Here is a 19,748-nt window from a genome sequence, read left to right on the forward strand (position 1 = left end):
ACCCAGGTTGGGAGGGAAACGCACAGTGCCGTGTTGCCATGAGAACGGCGGTGTGAATCCAGGGCTGCGCAAGGCCAAGTGGAGAACGGCGACACCCTCCTTCCCTTCGACAAGAAAGAACATTTAATTAGCCGAGCCTAAATTATTCCCAAATTATGGTAATTAAGCCAGAGAAGAGAGGGGTTTGCAAGCCAGTTTCCTCGCTTGCTCAGTGGGGAAGCGGGGAACCTGAATCCCGCCTGACATCCGAAGAGCTGATTTGGGGGTGTACGTGCAAGATAGTTTTCCCCCTTTGGAAAAAGTAAATGACCCTCACTTTTGCAGGATGTTGGTGGTATAATTTAGGGGGTCTCCATGGACGTGAAGCAATCGTTCCCCGTGGCTTTTTTGCCCGCAAAAATAGCTCAGCTGCTTCCTTTAAGGCAGCGGTCACCAATGGGTGGTCCACGAGAAAACTTTGGTGGTCCAAAGAAAAATTATTTGCATTTTTTATATTGCACTAAATCAGGGGTCCTCAAACTACGCTCCCTGGGCAGGATATGTGCAATGAACGCTTGTGTTGCTGCAGAGAGTCTCCCCCTTTGGGGTCTTTTTGTGCGGGTAGGAGGAGGACAGAAATTCCGAGTTGGGGTCTGCTTCAGCCTCCTGGTGGGGGGCTTTGGGCGAAAGCTGGAGGGAAGCGCCGCTGGTGGCGAAGAGCTGGAGGGCCTCGTTCCAGGGGGACTGCATCATGGCCTGGAACTGGCTGACCATTTCAGCCCGCTGAGCCTCCAGGCGCCGTTACCTGGCCTTGCACTCCCACAGGTCTTCCCTCTGCTTGGAAACCCTATGCTCCTAGTCCTCAGTGAGGTGCTTCTGCTGAGCCTCCTACTCGGCCAGATCCAATTTGAACTGAGCTGTTTGAACTGAGCTGAACAAAGAGGATTAGGGGACTGGAGACTAAAACATATGAAGAACGGTTGCAGGAACTGGGTATGTCTAGTTTAATGAAAAGAAGGACTAGAGGAAACATGATAGCAGTCTTCCAATATCTCAGGGATTGCCACAAGAAGAGGGAGTCAAGCTATTCTCCAAGACACCTGAGGGTAGAACAAGAAGCAATGGGTGGAAACTAATCAAGGAGAGAAACAACTTAGAACTGAAGAGAAACTTCCTGACAGTTAGAACAATCAATCAGTGGAACAGAAGTTGCCTCCAGAAGTTGTGAATGCCCCAACACTGGAAGTCTTTAAGAAGATGTTGGATAGCCATTTGCCTGAAATGGTATAGGGTTTCCTGCCTAGGCAGGGGGTTGGACTAGAAGACCTCCAAGGTCCCTTCCAACTCTACTATTGTATTGTATTGTATTGTTTTGCCAACTCTTTCTCATGGGGGCTGCTTAGTTCCAGCAACTGCTTCCTGTTGGGGCCCTAAGGAACCCAGGTGGGCAGGCAAGTAGTGGCTGGGAGGGGAGGGGCGAGTAGAGGCTGGCGAGTTGCCCCTTGATGTGAGTGACATTGAGTTGGCCACGCCCACCCAGTCACATGACCACCTAGCCACGCCCACCCAGCCAGTCATATTAGTGGTCAGTGGGATTTAAAATTATGAATGTAGGGGTCCCTGAGGTCCGAAAGTTTGGGGACCCCTGCTTTAAGGCATGATTTTCTGGCGTATCTCAATTTAGCTCTCGGATCGGGCTCGTCTAGTGGTCTCCTTTCCCCCACCTACTAACCAACCTGTGCTGACCTGTAGGGTGGTCAACTAACAGAATAACGGAGTGGGAAGGGACCTTGGAGGTCTTCTAGTCCAACCCCCTGCTCAAATGCTTGTCCAATCTCTTCTTGAAAACCACCTACTAACCAACCTGTGCTGACGCTGGTCAGCTTTTTGAGATCAGGGAAGGCCGATTAGGACCTGCCACTTGAAGTTAAATCTCCCAAAAGTCAATCCTGTGACTGCATGGAGAAATACCGTAGAGAGCATTCTTAGAAATGGTTGGCCAGGGCCTTCTTCTAATACTGGTGGTCCTCGACTTACGACCGCAATGGAGCCCAAAATGTATGTTGCTAAATGAGATATTTGTTAAGTGAGTTTTGCCGCATTTTTTCAACCTTTCTTGCCACGGTTGTTAAGTGAATCACTGCACTTGGTGTTAGTAATGTGGTTGTTAAGTGAAAGTGGCTTCCCCATGGACTTTACTGGTCAGAAGGTCACAAAAGGGGACCACACGACCCCGGGACATTGCAACCATCACAAATATGAGTGGCCAAGTGTCTAAATTTTGATCACGTCTCCATTGGGATGCTGCTAAGGTCACAAGTGCGGAAAAAAAAGTCACTTTCTTTCAGTGCTGTTGTAATTTTGAACGTGGCTAAATGAATGATTGTAAGCCAAGGACTATCTGCATAGGATTGGGCTCACCTGGTGGTCTCCTATCTGCAAGCAACTAACCGGTCCTGACCCCACTCAGTTTTTGGAGATCTGCTATTAGGACCTGTGACTTGAAGTTAAGTCTCCCCAAAAGGCAAGCTTGTGACTGAATGGAGAGATAAGATAACGTGGGGGCTTCATCAATACAATACAATACAATAGCAGAGTTGGAAGGGACCTTGGAGATCTTCTAGTCCAACCCCCTGCCTAGGCAGGAAACCCTATACCGTTTCAGACAAATGGCTATCCAACCTCTTCTTAAAGACTTCCAGTGTTGGGGCATTCACAACTTCTGGAGGCAACTTCTGTTCCACTGATTGATTGTTCTCACTGTCAGGAAGTTTCTCCTCAGTTCTAAGTTGCTTCTCTCCTTGATTAGTTTCCACCTATTGCTTCTTGTTCTACCCTCAGGTACCTTGGAGAATAGTTTGACTCCCTCTTCTTTGTGGCAGTCCCTGAGATATTGGAGCAATGCTATCATGTCTCCCCTAGTCCTACTTTCTCTTAAGCTAGACCTACCCAGTTCCTGCAACCGTTCTTCATATGTTTTAGTCTCCAGTCCCCTAATCCTCTTTGTTGCTCTTCTCTGTACTCTTTCTAGAGTCTCCACATCTTTTCTACATAATTTACATCATCATTGGAGGTTTTAAAGAAGAGACTGCACAATCACTTGTCTGAAATGGTATAGGGTCTCCTGCTTGAGTAGGGTGGTCAACTAACAGAATAACGGAGTGGGAAGGGACCTTGGAGGTCTTCTAGTCCAACCCCCTGCTCAAATGCTTGTCCAATCTCTTCTTCAAAACCTCCAGAGTGGGAGCACCCACAACCTCTGGAGGTAAGCCCTTCCACTGATGAATTGTTCTACCTGTCAGGAAATTCCTCAGTTCCAGGTTGCTTCTTGTTCTGAACAAGGCTTCCCCCAAACCACAAAGCAGACTCCTTGTCCTGACAAAAAATCCTTTTACTAATTTACTGTGAATTCTGCTCATTCACATCCAGCAAAGTCTTTCGAGGGAGGATTTACAGTCACAGACTTTATCTGGCTTGGAGAGCTGACAGGCCGAGATCTGCAGAACTTGGCAAGGAGTCTCGGAGAGTCACGAACCAATTAAGCGAACTAATTGTCTCCTGCAAACTCCACTCCCCTTTCGCTCCTCTTTTATTTCCTCTGGGAGGGGCCATTCATCGTCCACCTGTGGCCTTACTCCCAAGTCGACCCTTGTTCTTTAGCTGCTCCCTTCGTCTGGCCACTCTGTGCATGCACACACTGGGAACAGGCTCCAGCTGTTCTTCTGCCCCACTGATGTCTGACTCTGAAGGCAGCTGATAACTGGCATATGGCCCTAGTCCCCTCTCTGCCTCCGACACAGAGCCTCATCAGAGCCTTCCCCAGACTCCAGGACTGGCCCATGTTCCTCCCCAACCTCCTCACTCTCCAAATCTGCTGCCAGCTCCACTGGCTGCTGGTGGATTACAACACTTCTCTCCTTGATTAGTTTCCACCCATTGCTTCTTGTCCTGCCCTCAGGTGCTTTGGAGAATAGGTTGACTCCCTCTTCTTTGTGGCAGCCCCTGAGATATTGGAACACTGATATCATGTCTCCCCTAGTCCTTCTTTTCATTAAATGAGATATACCCAATTCCTGCAACCGTTCTTTATAGAAATTCTCCAAGATCATATAGATGATAGATAGATAGATAGATAGATAGATAGATAGATAGATAGATAGATAGATGATAGATAGACAGACAGACAGACAGACAGACAGACAGACAGACAGACAGACAGATAGATAGAGATAGAAGATAGATAGATAGATAAATAGATAGATATAGAGATGATAGATAGATAGATAGATAGATAGATAGATAGATAGATAGATAGATAGATAGATAGATAGATAGATATGAGAGAGATAGAGATAAGAGATAGAGATAGATAGATAGATAGATAGATAGATAGATAGATAGATAGATAGATAGATAGATATAGAGATAGATAGATAGATAGATAGATAGATAGATAGATAGATAGATAGATAGATAGATAGATAGATAGATAGGTATAGAGATAGATATATGCTGGTTCTGTTGTATTCGGTTGTTTTCCCGTGTAAGATTTCCGTGTAAGATATATATATTTTCGTAGATTTTCACTGGTATAGGTATGCTGGTCTTGTTGTATTCGGGTCTTTTCCCGTGTAAGATTGAGATTGAGATTGTCTTGGCAACGTTTCAGCGAGGTTCACTCGCCATCTTCAGGCTGGTGTTTTGGGCTTAAAGCGTGATCAGAGTGCGAGGGACGGCAGCTCCGATCACGCTTTAAGCCCAAAACCCAGCCTGAAGATGGTGAGCGAGACCTCGCTGAAACGTTGCCAAGACAATCTCAATCTTATATGGGAAAAGACCCGAATACAAGACCAACATATATATATATATGACAGTTAGAGTAATTTGATAGAAGAACCAATGCTCAAGAGGGGAATTAATTTACAGCTAGTCCTCGACTTACAGCCTTTCATTTAGTGACCACTTGAAGTTACAACAGCACGTACAACCGTTTTTCACACTTACAACTGTTGCAGCATCCCCCATGGTCACCTGATCAAAATTTCAGTGCTTGGCAACCTGCTCGTATTTATGACGGTTGCAGTATCCCAGAGTCACGCGATCCTCTCTTGCGACCTGGCAAGCAAAGTCCATGCGGAAGCCAGATTCACTTAGCAGCCATGTTCCTGACTTAACAACTGCAAGTGATTCATTTAACCACTGTGGCAAGGAATGTTGTAAAATGGGGCACAAATTCCCTTCAAAATGGTCTCGCCTAACGAACAGAAATTTTGGCATCCATTGTGGGGTCTTTAAGTCGAGGACTACCTGTAGAGAAATGAACCCCCCCAGGTTCCCGAAAGGAAACTGAGTATTTCTATGCACAGGACTTTGAGAGAAGATGCACCCACACACAAATTCAGAGGATTTTATTTTTAAAAACACAGAACGTGGATCTGACATTTTCCATTTCCGTTCGAGCCCCCACAGGTGGCACCTCTGTGATTTTTTTTTCCCCCTGCAAATATAAGAGAACGAAGCCAGCGAGAAAATATTTCGAAATAGCAGAGGTGAAAAGGCTAATGGCCTTCTTCCTTGACTGTTCTACCTTAAGAAATAGCTGTGGAAGGGACTGAACTTTAGAAGGGGGAAAAAATTCCCTTTTTGATGTTTCTGCGCGAGAGGAAAGGAGAAACAACCAGCTGCTTTAAGAACTACCTTTCCCAGACTGGATCCTGGCCAGGGTTTTTGGACTACAACTCCCATCAGCTTTAGTTATCTCGGAAATCTCAACTTAGAAACTCAGCTGGGACTGGAATTTGCCATTGAGCCCAATAGTGATTAAGCGAGATGCCTACGTGACTACTTCGCTCAACTATTGCAATCCCGGCTCTACCGATTGCAGTTGTTAAGCAATTGCATGGGTTGTTAAGGGGAGTACTGGAGAACTTTGGGAATGAGGGGGTCCCTTGGCTGAACTCCTTCTTGTTGGGGTGCAGAAACAGTGTTTAAGATCATGCTTCCCACCACGGCCAGAAGGCTTCGGGTGGCTTCGGAGCTCACGGGTGTGTTCAAAGCTGCTACAGGCCCAGTGACTACAAGGCCCATAAATGGCTCCCTTTCTTTTTATGTTGTTTTGCAGCTGCTGGCGGTTGCATCCATCTGACGAGAGGCACAGCTTACCTACAGAGGTGGCTTCGTACCGTTTCTGCACCAGCCAGGAAAAGGGCAGTGAAAATATCTACAGACCCCCCACCCCACACACCCCACGTCCTGGACATAAACTGTTTCAACGTCCTCCCTCAAGACGACGCTACAGGGCATGGCACGCCAAAGCAGCGAGACACAAAGATAATTTCCACACACACACACCCCTGCATGCCATCACTCAGCTAAATAACGAATTCCCACAAGGCTTTCATCAGATTCACAGTTGGAAGGGACCTTGTAGGTCATCTAGTCCAACCCTGCCCCCCGCCCAAGCAGGGGACCCTACACCATTTCTGACGGATGGCAGTCCAGTCTCTTCTTGAAAGCCTCCAGTGATGAAGCTCTCACAACTGCTGAAGGCAACTTCTGTTCCATGGGTTGATTGTTCTCACTGTCAGAAAATGTCTCCTTATCTTGTCTTATGCCCTGGGATGTCAAACCACCTAGTACAGTGGTCGGCAAGCCGTGGCTCGTGAGCCACATGCGGCTCTTTACACACTTTAATGTGGCTCTTCTGTGTGCCGGGCGCCCGCTCCCCTCCCTCCTCTCGGGCACTTCAAAACAAGCGCCTCTTTCCCTTTTTTCTTTTCGATCCACAATGATTAGGGAGGATCCTGAAGTCGGGCGGGGACGAGAAGCGAGGAGGCAGAAAAAGAAACGGAGGCTAAGGAGCTTTCCCCCCCCCCGCCTCCTCCCAGCAAAAATCTAACCGGGGAGCCGGGCGGGCAGTAGCAAATTAGCCGATCACGCTGTGTGATCAGCTAATTTGCTACTGCCCGCCGGCTCCCTGATAAGATTTTTGCGGGGGGGGGGGGAGAAGCTCCTTGGCCTCCGTCTCTTTTTCTCCCTCCTCGCTTCCTGGGGCCCCACCAATGGGGGAGCAAGGCCCGCCCAGCGCCAGGCTTTGGGCTAACACAGAGGTCTGCAAAGGTGGCTGTTTTAAGACTGGTGGACTTCAATTCTCAGAATTCTGGGAGTTGAAGTCCACCAGTCTTAAGAGCCAATTTTGCAGATCCCTGGGCTAATATGATTGATGCCCTTGGTGGACTTCAATTCTCAGAATTCTGGGAGTTGAAGTCCACAAGTCTTCAAGCTGTCAGGTTTGAAGACCCCTGGGGTTTTTTTTCTAAAGGGTTAGGGGTGCAAGGGTCTTGCAACTTGACAGCTTTAAGACTTGCATGCTTCAATGCCAGAGTTTCTGAGCCAACATGACTGGAGGAGGAATTCTGGGAGTTGAAGTCCACAAGTCTTCAAGCTGTCAGGTTTGAAGACCCCTTGGGGTTTTTTTCCTAAAGGGTTAGGGATGCAAGGGTCTTGTAACTTGACAGCTTTAAGACTTGCGTGCTTCAAATGCCAGAGTTTATTGAAACTAAAAACAGTGTACCATCCTATGTATTTTCGGTTTTAAAAGTGTGGCTCTCAAAATAAATTTCAATCGTGGTTTTGGCGAGATTTGGCTCAGTTGAAAAAAAAGGTTGCCCACCACTGACCTAGTAGAACCTGTATTACTATTATCCTTCTCATCTTTCCTATTACTTCTTTCCTTAGCTTCTTACGACTATCCCTCCGTTGTTTATATCTTTAGTTTTTATGACTGTCACAGACGGTTATGTCTTATGACTCACTAGCCGATAACCCTGGGAGTTGCCTGGGTATTTATTGATAGAAAGAAAATGTCCGGATCAAACATAACTTCTAATGTTGGATTTTCCCCCTCACCAGAGGGAGCCCCCTTGTGGAGTACTGTGAAGCCATTACCGTGGCAACTCCACTGCGCTGTACAGTAGAAGCCATTTACAATATAATACAATACAATAGCAGAGTTGGAAGGGACCTTAGAGGTCTTCTAGTCCAACCCCCCTGCCTAGGCTGGAAACCCTATACCGTTCCAGACAGATGGCTATCCAACATCTTCTTAAAGACTTCCAGTGTTGGGGCATTCACAACTTCTGGAGGCAACTTCTGTTCCACTGATTAATTGTTCTAACTGTCAGGAAGTTTCTCCTCAGTTCTAAGTTGCTTCTCTCCTTGATTAGTTTCCACCCATTGCTTCTTCTTCTACCCTCAGGTGCCTTGGAGAATAGTTTGACTCCCTCTTCTTTGTGGCAACCCCTGAGATATTGGAAGACTGCTATCATGTTTCTCCTGGTCCTTCTTTTCATTAAACTAGACATACCCAGTTCCTGCAACCGTTCTTCATATGTTTTAGTCTCCAGTCCCCTAATCCTCTTTGTTGCTCTTCTCTGCACTCTTTCCAGAGTCTCCACATCTTTTTTACATCTTGGCGACCAGAACTGAATGCAGTATTCCAAGTGTGGCCTTACCAAGGCCTTATAAAGTGGTATTAACCCTTCACGTGATCTTGATTCTATCCCTCTGTTGATGCAGCCTAGAACTGTGTTGGTTTTTTTGGCAACTGCTGCACATGGCTGGCTCCTATTTAAATGGTTGTCCACTAGGACTCCAAGATCCCAAGATTTAAAGGCACAACAGGCTGCATCTTAACAGAACATACACCCTGAGGGGCGTTAGGGGTATTTTACCCCCACAGTATTTGTCTCCAGAGGGTAATTCATCTGTGTACCAAGTTCGGTTGAAATTGTTCGAGGCATTCCAGAGCTGGAACAAACACACATACACATACACACAGCCATTTTTATATATATAGGTAGAAGGTGATGCGTGTATTTTACGATTATGATCATAAACAACTGTGTTACTGACTTAACAACTGCAGCGATTGAAACTCACTTTGAACAACTGCGTCACTTAGCAACGGAAATCTTAGGCTCCACTGAGGTCATAACCCGAGGACTCCCTGTACTCAGGTAGGAGGTACAAGAATGTAAATCATGTCAACAGCTTTGTTTTCAAGCAGAATTCTTCTCAAGGCCGCAAATTCAGCTTTTGCAAAGTGGACGCTTTGAAACTATTTCCATTTTACTGTTGTTTTATTTTATTTTATTAAATCGTTAGAGGCGAATAAGAAGATAGAACAAACTGGATATTAATGGAAATAGTTCATAAAAGAAATATCCTGAGATCCGGGGACCAGGTTGTCTCTCTCTGGCTTCAAAACTGTGCAGAGGAGAAGTGAGCGTGGATCTCCAACGGGATGTGAGAAACCATCCCACAGTGTGAAAATTATTGTGTGTGTTTGTTTGTTTGTGTGCCACAGCTTTCAGCGAAAGTGTGGAGGAAAAATGCTGTGAGAACTGCTTTTCCTCCCGACGAAATGACTACAGTCGCAACTGGCTGAAATGCTAGCACCGCAAATCCTAGGCTGTATCAACAGAGGGATGGAATCAAGATCATGTGAAGTGTTGATATCACTTTATAAGGCCTTGGTAAGGCCAGACTTGGAATATGGCATCAGTTTTGGTCACCACGATGTAGAAAAGATGTGGAGACTCTAGAAAGAGTGCAGGGAAGAGCAACAAAGAGGATTAGGGGACTGGAGACTAAAACATATGAAAAATAGTCATAGGAATTTGGTGCTTCTAGTCCAGGGGTGTCAAACCCCAATTTCATTGAGGGCTACATCAGGGTTGTGTTTGACCTCGGGGGGCTGGGCTGGGCATGGCCAGCATGACGTCACTTGTATCGGGGGTGCCTGCGGTGGCTCGAGCACTCTGCCAGCGAAAACGGGCCTCCCAGCTCCGTTTTCGGCTGTGAAGGCCTCCTGCAATCCACTGCAGGGAAAACGGAGCTCCGTTTTCCCTGGCAGAGATATTGCAGGTCGGTTCTTTGCTTGACCCAGGGCAGCCTCGCGGGCCAGATCTAAGCATCTCGCGGGCTGGATCCAGTCCCCAGGCCTTGAGTTTAACACGTCTGGTCTATAAGGAAGAGAAGGACCAGGGGAGACATGATAGCAGTCTTCCAATATTTGGGGGGCTGCCACAAAGAAGAGGGGGTCAACTTATTTTCCAAAGCACTTGAAGGCAAGACAAGAAACAACGGATGGAAACTAACCAAGGAGAGAAGCCACCTGAAATTAAGGAGAAACTTCTTAAACAGTGAGGACCAATAACCAGTGGGACAGCTTGCCGCCAGAAGCTGTGGGTGCTCCATCACTTAAGGCTATTAAGAAGAGACTGGATAGCCACTTGTCTGGAATAGTGTAGGGTTTCCTGCCTGAGCAGGGGGTTGGACTAGTCTAGAAGACCTCCAAAGTCCCTTCCAACTCTGATTCTATTAGCCAAAGGACCCCCTGAAGGGTGGGAGAGGTGGTTAGTCCTAGTGGACAACCATTTAAATATGAGCCAGCAGTGTGCAGCAGCTGCCAAAAAAGCCAACACAGTCCTAGGCTGCATCAACAGAGGGATAGAATCAAGATCACGTGAAGGGTTAATACCACTTTATAAGGCCTTGGTAAGGCCACACTTGGAATACGGCATCCAGTTCTGGTCGCCACGATGTGAAAAAGATGTGGAGACTCTAGAAAGAGTGCAGAGAAGAGCAACAAAGAGGATTAGGGGACTGGAGGCTAAAACATATGAAGAACGGTTGCAGGAACTGGGTATGTATAGTTCAATAGAAAGAAGGACTAGGGGAGACATGATAGCAGTCTTCCAATATCTCAGGGGCTGCCACAAAGAAGAGGGAGTCAAACTATTCTCCAAGGCACCTGAGGGTAGAACAAGAAGCAATGGGTGGAAACTAATCAAGGAGAGAAGCAACTTAGAACTGAGGAGAAATTTCCTGACAGTGAGAACAATTAATCCGTGGAACAGCTTGCCTCCAGAAATTGTGAATGCCCCAACATTGGAAGCCTTTAAGAAGATGTTGGATAGCTATTTGTCTTAAACGGTATAGGGTTTCCTGCCTATGCAGGGGGTTGGACTAGAAGATCTCCAAGGTCCCTTCCAACTCTACTATTGTATTGTATTGCATTGCATTGCATTGCATTGCATTGCATTGCATTGCATTGCATTGCATTGCATTGCATTGCATTGCATTGTATTGTATTGTATTGTATTGTATTGTATTGTATTGTATGTTAACCCCCCACGTTATTCTCTTTTCTGGATGCTTTCCTTCTGAGGAGAGGCCCCCTGTCAGGCCTGCTGCCATCTTTTCTTTTGGATCTTTGGCCTGCCATATTTTCCATTATTCTACTATGCAATTTCTATTGTGGGAAAATGGGGGGGGGGGTTGGACGGAGTAAGATGCTAAAAGAGACTTATGACCATTTCTCACCCGTCTATATGTAAACATTTTCTAGACCCACCAAAGGAAAAGGGATGTAGGAAGCATCTCAGAAGGGGCCCACCCTTGTTTTCCAGAGTTTGAAAGAAAAAGAAGGAAGAAATCATTTCACCCTTGCAAGATTCCTGCCACGAAAATAGAGCTATACAAGTAATCCTCGACGTACAACAGTTCGTTTAATGACCAAAGTTACAACGGCATTGAAAAAAACCTGACTTTGGACCATTTTTCACAATGACAACCTCTGCAGCATCCCCATGGTCACATGGTCAAAATTCAGATACTTGGCAACTGGTTCGTATTTATGACGGTCGCAGTGTCCCAGGGTCACACGATCCACTTTTGCGACCTTCTGACAAGCAAAGTCAAAGAAGAAGCCAGATTCATTTCACAACCGTGTGACAAGCTCAACCACTGAAGTGATTCACTAAACAACTGTGGCAAGAAACAACTGTCTTGCTTAGCAATGGAAATTTTGGGGCTCCATTGTGGTCATAACTGGAGGACCACCTTTATTATATTTACCTGGGAATGGGGGAAAGAGAGAGAGAGACAGACAGACAGACAGACAGACAGACATGATAGTGTCAGTGTGTGCACAGTGTGACTATTTTGAGACAACCTTGGAGCAAACTACAGTAAACAGAGGTTTGTCTTTCAAATAGTGGTTTACCTACGAGGAATATATACATACATGTACTAGGCAAAGTCAGGCAATCAATCATCAACTACAGCACGGAAGTACACATGGACAGAGAGATGCCCTCACAGGGCCTCTCTTATATAGACAGCCTCTTAAAGTGATAACCCTGCTTATTCATTCTCATTGCATCATCATTTCAGTTTACTGGTCAGCTATTAAATCATCATTACCCTGACAGATAGATAGATGTAGGTAGATGGGTAGGTAGATGGGTAGGTAGATGATAGATAGATAGATAGATAGATAGATAGATAGATAGATAGATAGATAGATAGATAGATAGATAGATAGATAGATAGATAGATAGATAGATGATAGATAGGTAGACATAGATAGACAGACAGACAGACAGACAGACAGACAGATTAAAAAGTGAATAAAACTTCTTCTAAGGCCTGCCGTACAAACTGAACTCAAATTTGGAGTGCTTGAAAAACTGGAGTTTATTGGTGAAGGTTTGGACACCGGAAAAATCAGATTTTTCAGATGGCCTTTGGCCTCCTATCTCAAATAAAGAAATGCAAGATTACCTTGATGTGACATTTGTCTGGACTACCTCGCGGGGCTAAAGCCAATGGGAGGGGAAATCCCAGGAACAATTCATCTGTTCTCCCAACACATTTTGGCACATGATGCAAAACTGAAATCGTTCCAAGATTAAGGGGTCCCCTCCTGCAAATTTACTGGATTCCCACACTTACCCCGGGCAGCGTCTTCTGTTCGTGTAAGGCAGTCTGAGCTTTGATAGCAGAGTCTCTGGCGCAGTAGGTCAGGAAAGCGCACCCTAAAATGGAAGCAGAAGGAACATTAAGCGCATCACCTCCTCTGTGCGCAGAAAGCATTTAAACCGCTTTATAAAACCTTACTAGTAGGGGGCAGGGTTTCGGGAGGCCAAAAATGCTGTATTCAGTGTATAAGAGGCACCCAGATTTTCACCCTCTATTTTGAGGGGAAAAGGTGCAAAAGTAGTATATATACTTATACTCCGAAAAATACGCTATTTATATTAAAATTTCATCTTTCATTCTTTCATTATTCAGTGTCTCGATATACACTTCTAGTACCAATCACAATCATTTTGACATTTAAAGTACCGGTACATCTGTTCATATTCTTTCCAACCCTTCAATCCATATAATTCTACTGTTACTACACATGTCTACATTAAAATACGTCGCCACGATGTAGAAAAGATGTGGAAACTCTGGAAAGAGTGCAGAGAAGAGCAACAAAGAGGATTAGGGGACTGGAGGCTAAAACATATGAAGAACGGTTGCAGGAACTGGGTATGTTTAGCTTAAGAGAAAGAAGGACTAGTGGAGACATGATAGCAGTCTTCCAATATCTCAGGGGTTGCCACAAAGAAGAGGGAGTCAAGCTATTCTCCAAGGCACCTGAGGGTAGGACAAGAAGCAATGGGTGGAAACTAATCAAGGAGAGAAGCAACTTAGAACTGAGGAAAAACTTCCTGACAGTTAGAGCAATTAATCAGTGGAACAGCTTGCCTCCAGAAGTTGTGAATGCCCCAACGCTGGAAGTCTTTAAGAAGATGTTGGATAGCTATTTGTCTGAAACGGTATAGGGTTTCCTGCCTAGGCAGGGGGTTGGACTAGAAGACCTCCAAGGTCCCTTCCAACTCTGCTATTGTATTGTAAAATATATTCTTTCATTATCTAATCAACCATTGTTTAATTCTAGCGTTTCACTGCTAATCCTATTTTTGTGATCCCACCTGGAGTAGTGCACCCACGTGGATTTGATCACCACGTTACCAAAAAAAGAGATATATCTGAACCAGTGATGGATTTCACATTTTGTTAACCGCCGGTTACGCCGGGCATTCTGCGCATGCGCTTTGCTCGGGCGCGTGCCTTCCGTGCATGCGCCCTCCCTCAAAAACGTGTCTCCATAGGACAGCATGGGTGGGTGGGTGGGACCCAACCATGATTTCTGCTACCGGTTCGAGTGAACTGGTCCAAACTGGCTTCATACCGCCTCTGATCTGAACTTGGGATACCGCATATCCTGCAATCTGCGGTAAATACATGCCAGCTGCCAAGCAATTATTTTTATCACATGGGGATGCTTGATGCATGGTGGTGCAGTGGTTGGAGTACGGTATTACTTCTGCTGACTGCCGGCGTCTGCCTGCAGTTTGTCAGTTCGAATCTCACCAGGCTCAAGGTTGACTCAGCCTTCCGTCCTTCCGAGGTGGGTAAAATGAGAACCCAGATTTTGGGGGGCAAGAGGCTGACTCTGTCAAACTGCTAAGAGAGGGGTGTAAAAGCACTGTCAAGCGGTACAGAAGTCTAAGTGCTATTTCTATTGCTATGCTGTGATGGTCATAAGAGTGAGGACTGGCCGTTAGTCCCTTTTTTCCGGGCTGTGGTAACTTTGAGCAGTCATTAAATTAATGGTTGTAAGTAGAGGGCTACCTGTACGTCACGCACGCATCTCATGAAGGAATCACGCGAAGTAGCGCTTTATAAAACCTTAGTAAGGCCCGCACCTAAAATTCTGCATCCAGTTTTGGTCAACACGTTTGTTTGTTGTTGTTTATTGGATTTATATGCCGTCCTTCTCCCAAAGGACTCAGGGCGGTGTACAACATTAAACAACAACAACACATATTACAAAAGTTAAAAAGGAAATTAAATAAAGTATCCAAAAACAAACCCAATTAATATTAACAATAAAAATTTTAAAAATTAGATTAAAATTAACAATTAAATTAAACATTTATTTTATTCTGTTCAGGCCAGGCCAGCTTGCGTTGCAAACGTTACAGAACATTACAAAACAGATGTTGGAAAAAATGCAAAGAAGAACAACTAAGATGATCAAAGGCCTGGAGAATAAAACATATGAAGAACGGCTGCAGGATTTGGGTCCGGCCAGTCTACAGCAGGGGTGTCCAAACTTGGCAACTTTAAGACTTGTGGACTTCAACTCCCAGAATTCCCCAGCCAGCTGGCTGGGGAATTCTGGGAGTTGAAGTCCACAAGTCTTAAAGTTGCCAAGTTTGGACACCTCTGCTCTAGAGAAAAGAAGGACTAGGGGGAACATGAGAGCAGTATTCCAGTATTTGAGGGGCTGCCACAGAGGAGGAGGGGTCCCCCTATTTTCCAAAGCACCTGAAGGCAGGAAGAAGGAATAGGTAAATAACTAATAGGAATTAGTAAGACCACACCTGTAATTCTGCATCCAGTTTTGGTCGCCACATTGCAAAAAAAGACGCTGGAAAAAGTGCAAAGAAGAGACTAAAACAGATATAAAGAACGGTTGCAGAAATTGAGTATGTCTAGTTTGATGAAAAGAAGGACCAGGGGTGACATGATAGCAGCCTTCTAATGTTTAAGGGGCTGCCACAAAGAAGAGGGGAACCAAAAGACAGCACCAGAACAAGAAAAAATGGATGGAAACTAATCAAGGAGAGTAGCAACCTGGAATTAAGGAGAAACTTCCTAACAGTGAGGACAATTAACCAGTGGAACAGCTGGCCACCAGAAGTTGTGGGGGCTCCAACACTGGAGGTTTTTAAGAAGAGACTGAACAGACATTTGCTCGGATTGGTAGAGGATCACCTGCTTGAGCAAGGGGTTGGAATAGAAGACCTCCATTGTCTCTTCCAGGTCTATTCTGATCGAATGGACCCCGGAAGCGAGTCTAGAGCCCTGTGTTTAACTCCCTCTCTATCAAGCCCAAGAGAATCCGCTCGCCCCCTGCGTTGTAGGCAAAGGATCACGTTAGCAAAAATCCGTAGGTTCACCCTTTCCCAATTGAGACAATTTACAGGCAGTCCTCGATTTACGGCCATTCATTTAGTGACTGTTCAAAGTTAGAAAGGCACTGAAAAAAGTGACATGATCAATGAACTATGATTTATGGCCTATAATTTTGTTGTTGTGTGTGTTTTACACTGAGAACAACAGCATCGGAGACAAATTCCTTGTGTGTCCAATCACAATTAGCCAATAAGAATTCTATTCTATTCTGTTCTGTTCTTTTCTCCATATTCAATATTCCATTCCATTCCATAAACCATTCTATTCCATTCCATCCTATCCTATTCCATATGCCATATTCTATTCTACTCTACCCTAACCTACCCTTCCATATTCCATATTCCATTCCATTCTATCCTATTCCTTATTTCATTCTACTCTACTCTACCCTATACTTCCTTGTTACATATTCCATATTCCATTCCATTCTTCACATTCAATATTCCATTCCATAGTCCATTCCATTCCATCCTATCCTATTCCATATTCCATATTCCATATTCCATTCTGTTCTACCCTACCCTACCCTTCCATATTCCATATTCCATTCCATCCTATCCTCTTCCATATTCCATTCTACTCTACCCTACCCTGCTCTATCCTTCCATATTCCATATTCCATTCCATCCTATCCTATTCCATTATACTCTACCCTAACCTTCCATATTCCACATTCTATTCCATCCTATCCTATTCCATATTCCATTATACTCTACTCTACCCTACCCTATCCTTCCATATTCCATTCCATCCTATCCTCTTCCATATTCCATTCTACTCTACCCTGCCCTTCCCTATTCCCTATTCCATTCCATCCTATCTTATTCCATATTCCACTCTACTCTACCCTACCCTACCCTACCCTACCATATCCTTCCATATTCCATATTCCATCCTATCCTCTTCCATATTCCATTCTACTCTACCCTGCCCTTCCCTATTCCATATTCCATTCCATCCTATCTTATTCCATATTCCATTCTACTCTACTCTATCCTACCCTATCCTTCCATATTCCATTCCATCCTATCCTATTCCATATTCCATTCTATTCTACCCTATACTTCCATGTTCCATATTCCATATTCTATTCTATTCCATGTTCCATTCCATTCTTCCACTCACAACCGTAGCAGCATCCCTGTAATCACATAATCAAAATTCAGAAATGTGAAAACTGGCATGTAGTATGACGGTTGCAGAGTCCTGGAGTCTCTTTTTTGCAATCTTCTGACAGATAAAGCCAACGGGGAAGCCAGATTCACTTAACAACGGTTGCTTTCTTAACAACTGCAAGTGGCTCGCTTAACAACTCTGCCCAAGAAAGGTCTTAAAATGAGCCAAAACTCACTTAACAACCATCTTGCTTAGCAGTAGAAATTTTGGACTCCATTGTGGTCGTAAGTCGAGGACTACCTGAATTCCCTTCACATGGGTGTCCCTCTGATTGAACTCTGTTCGTTCATAGTTGTCCTGGGGATGCCTGGTTCAAGTTCACCAGTTGATCCTTTTAACCATAAGTAAGGCTGTTTCCATTTGAAATCCCCGGAGCCTTACGGAGGGCAAAGGAGTTGTCTGAATGAAACCTTTCGTGAAATTTGCAACATCTGATTTTCTCCTCTATCAAAAGTCACTTTGAACAAGGCACCAAGGGAAGGATCGATGTTAGATCCAGTCAGGACATAATCAGGGGTGGCTGTTGTTGTTATTAGTTGCAAAGTCATGTCTGACCCATCGCGGCCCCACAAATGCTGCATGGGGAATTCTGGGAGTTGAAGTCCATAGAACCTGACTAGGAAATTCTGGGATTTCAAATCCACAAATGCTGCCTGGGGAATTCTGGGAGTTGAAATCCCAAAATGCTGCCTGGGGAATTCTGGGAGTTGAAATCCCAAAATGCTGCCTGGGGAATTCTGGGAGTTGAAGTCCATAGAACCTAACCTGGAAATTCTGAGATTTCAAATGCAGAAATGCTGCCTGGGGAGTTCTGGGAGTTGAAGTCCAAAGATGCTGCCTGGGGAATTCTGAGATTTCAAATGCAGAAATGCTGCCTAGGGAATTCTGGGAGTTGAAGTCCAAAGATGCTGCCTGGGGAATTCTGGGAGTTGAAGTCCAAAGATGCTGCCTGGGGAATTCTGAGATTTTAAATGCAGAAATGCTGCCTAGGGAATTCTGGGAGTTGAAGTCCATAGAACCTGACTAGGAAATTCTGGGATTTCAAATCCGCAAATGCTGCCTGGGGAATTCTGGGAGTTGAAGTCCATAGAACCTAACTAGGAAATTCTGAGATTTCAAATGCAGAAATGCTGCCTGGGGAGTTCTGGGAATTGACGTCCAAAGATGTTGCCCTGGGGAATTCTGAGATTTCAAATGCAGAAATGCTGTGTAGGGAATTCTGGGAGTTGAAGTTTACAGATGCTGGCTTGGGTATCCTGTGATTTCAAATCCACAAATGCCGGCTGGGGAATTCTGGGAGTTGAAATCCATAGAACCTGACTGGGAAATTCTGGGATTTCAAATCCACAAATGCTGGATGGGAAGTTTTGGCAGTTGAAGTCCACAGATGCTGGCTAGGGCATCCTGTGAGTGTGATTTCAAATCCACAAAGACTGACTGGGGCTTTCTCAGAGGTAAAGGCCACCATGCTGGCTAGAGCATTCTGGGAGTTGAAGTCTGCCCAAGTTGCTGAGGTGAAGAATTACTATTCCAGAGCACCAAACCCGCCTTGTCTGATTGCCCGAAAGCTAAGCAGGGTCAGACCTGGAGAGTGTGCGGATGGGCGAGGGCTTCTGTTCCTTCCTTGCTGCGTCTCCCCCCCCCCCCTCCAGTTTCCTGAACGGGAACAATTTATAGACAGGAGAAACGGAACCCACACTGGTTGTGTATGTGTGTGTGTTTGCCTCTTGTTCCATGTGTTTCTTTCGGCACTATCTGTGAAAAGTGCAACCTACACACCAGCTGGAACCGACACGGCAGAGAGATAGTGCGAAGAGAAGAAACAACCGAGAGTGTTGGGAGGGGACAATGGAGAACAGATCGTTCGATGAAGTTCGGTTAAATTCCGCCATGGGAGAAGAGTTGGCGAGAGGCCCTGAGAGGTCAAAAAAGTCAAAATGGCAGACACAGCCATTCTACCGAAGCCCCGCCACTCAGGAGTGGCATTCACTTACTTTCCCTACCGGTTCACAAATGTGAGGACGCACATCCACGCATGCGTTCCGCCTTCCGCGCATGCGCTTTGGCTTGATAACGTATCTAAATAGGACGGCGGCTGCCATTTTGACTTTTTTGACTTCCCCTCCATAGATACGGTAGCAATTAAGAGGACGCATTCTCAAATAACTACAGGTAGTCCTCGACGTACGACTACAACCGAGGCCAAAATTTCCATCATTAAGCAAGACAGTTGTTTCGCCTGAGTTCAGGACATTTTTGCTACGGTTGTTAAGTGAATCCAGCTTCCCCATTGACTTTTCTTGTCAGGGATGGTCGCAAGTGGGGATCGCATGACCCCCTGAACGCCTCAACGGTCAGAAATATAGTTTTAGGTCGTTGAATAACCAACTTCATTTAATGACCGTTCAAAGTTGCAACAGCTGTGAAAAAAGTCACTAAATGAACCGTTGTAAATTGAGGATTACCTGCATTAAAAAAAAACACATATTACTTCTTTTTTTATTAAACAGCTAATCACATGAAGAGGAAAATACTAAGACATTTGATCAGTGGGACATGAATAACCTAGACGGCAAAATCTAATTATCAACAAGGCAAATATAAATCCTTTTTTGTTTGGAGACTTTTAATTCACAGTAATCTAGTTTACCTTACTTGCTGTAGTATCTTCAAATAAGCAACAGGGTATGAAAAAAAATGCAGAATTC

General features: G+C 45.1%; 1 protein-coding gene across 1 annotated transcript in view; it reads right to left on the bottom strand.

Annotated features, from left to right (window-relative positions):
• Window positions 1–19,748, bottom strand: part of CELF5 (CUGBP Elav-like family member 5) — a gene marked incomplete at its 5' end in the record, with an annotated part of 86,723 nt that overhangs the window by 54,047 nt on the left and 12,928 nt on the right. The window contains one exon of the mRNA XM_081959524.1: window positions 12,781–12,863. Coding sequence (XP_081815650.1) covers window positions 12,781–12,863 — 83 coding nt within the window. The remainder of the gene's footprint in view (window positions 1–12,780; window positions 12,864–19,748) is intronic.

Source organism: Natrix helvetica (genome assembly GCF_964273705.1).
Source record: "Natrix helvetica genome assembly, chromosome: 1".
Lineage (NCBI taxonomy): Eukaryota > Metazoa > Chordata > Lepidosauria > Squamata > Natricidae > Natrix > Natrix helvetica.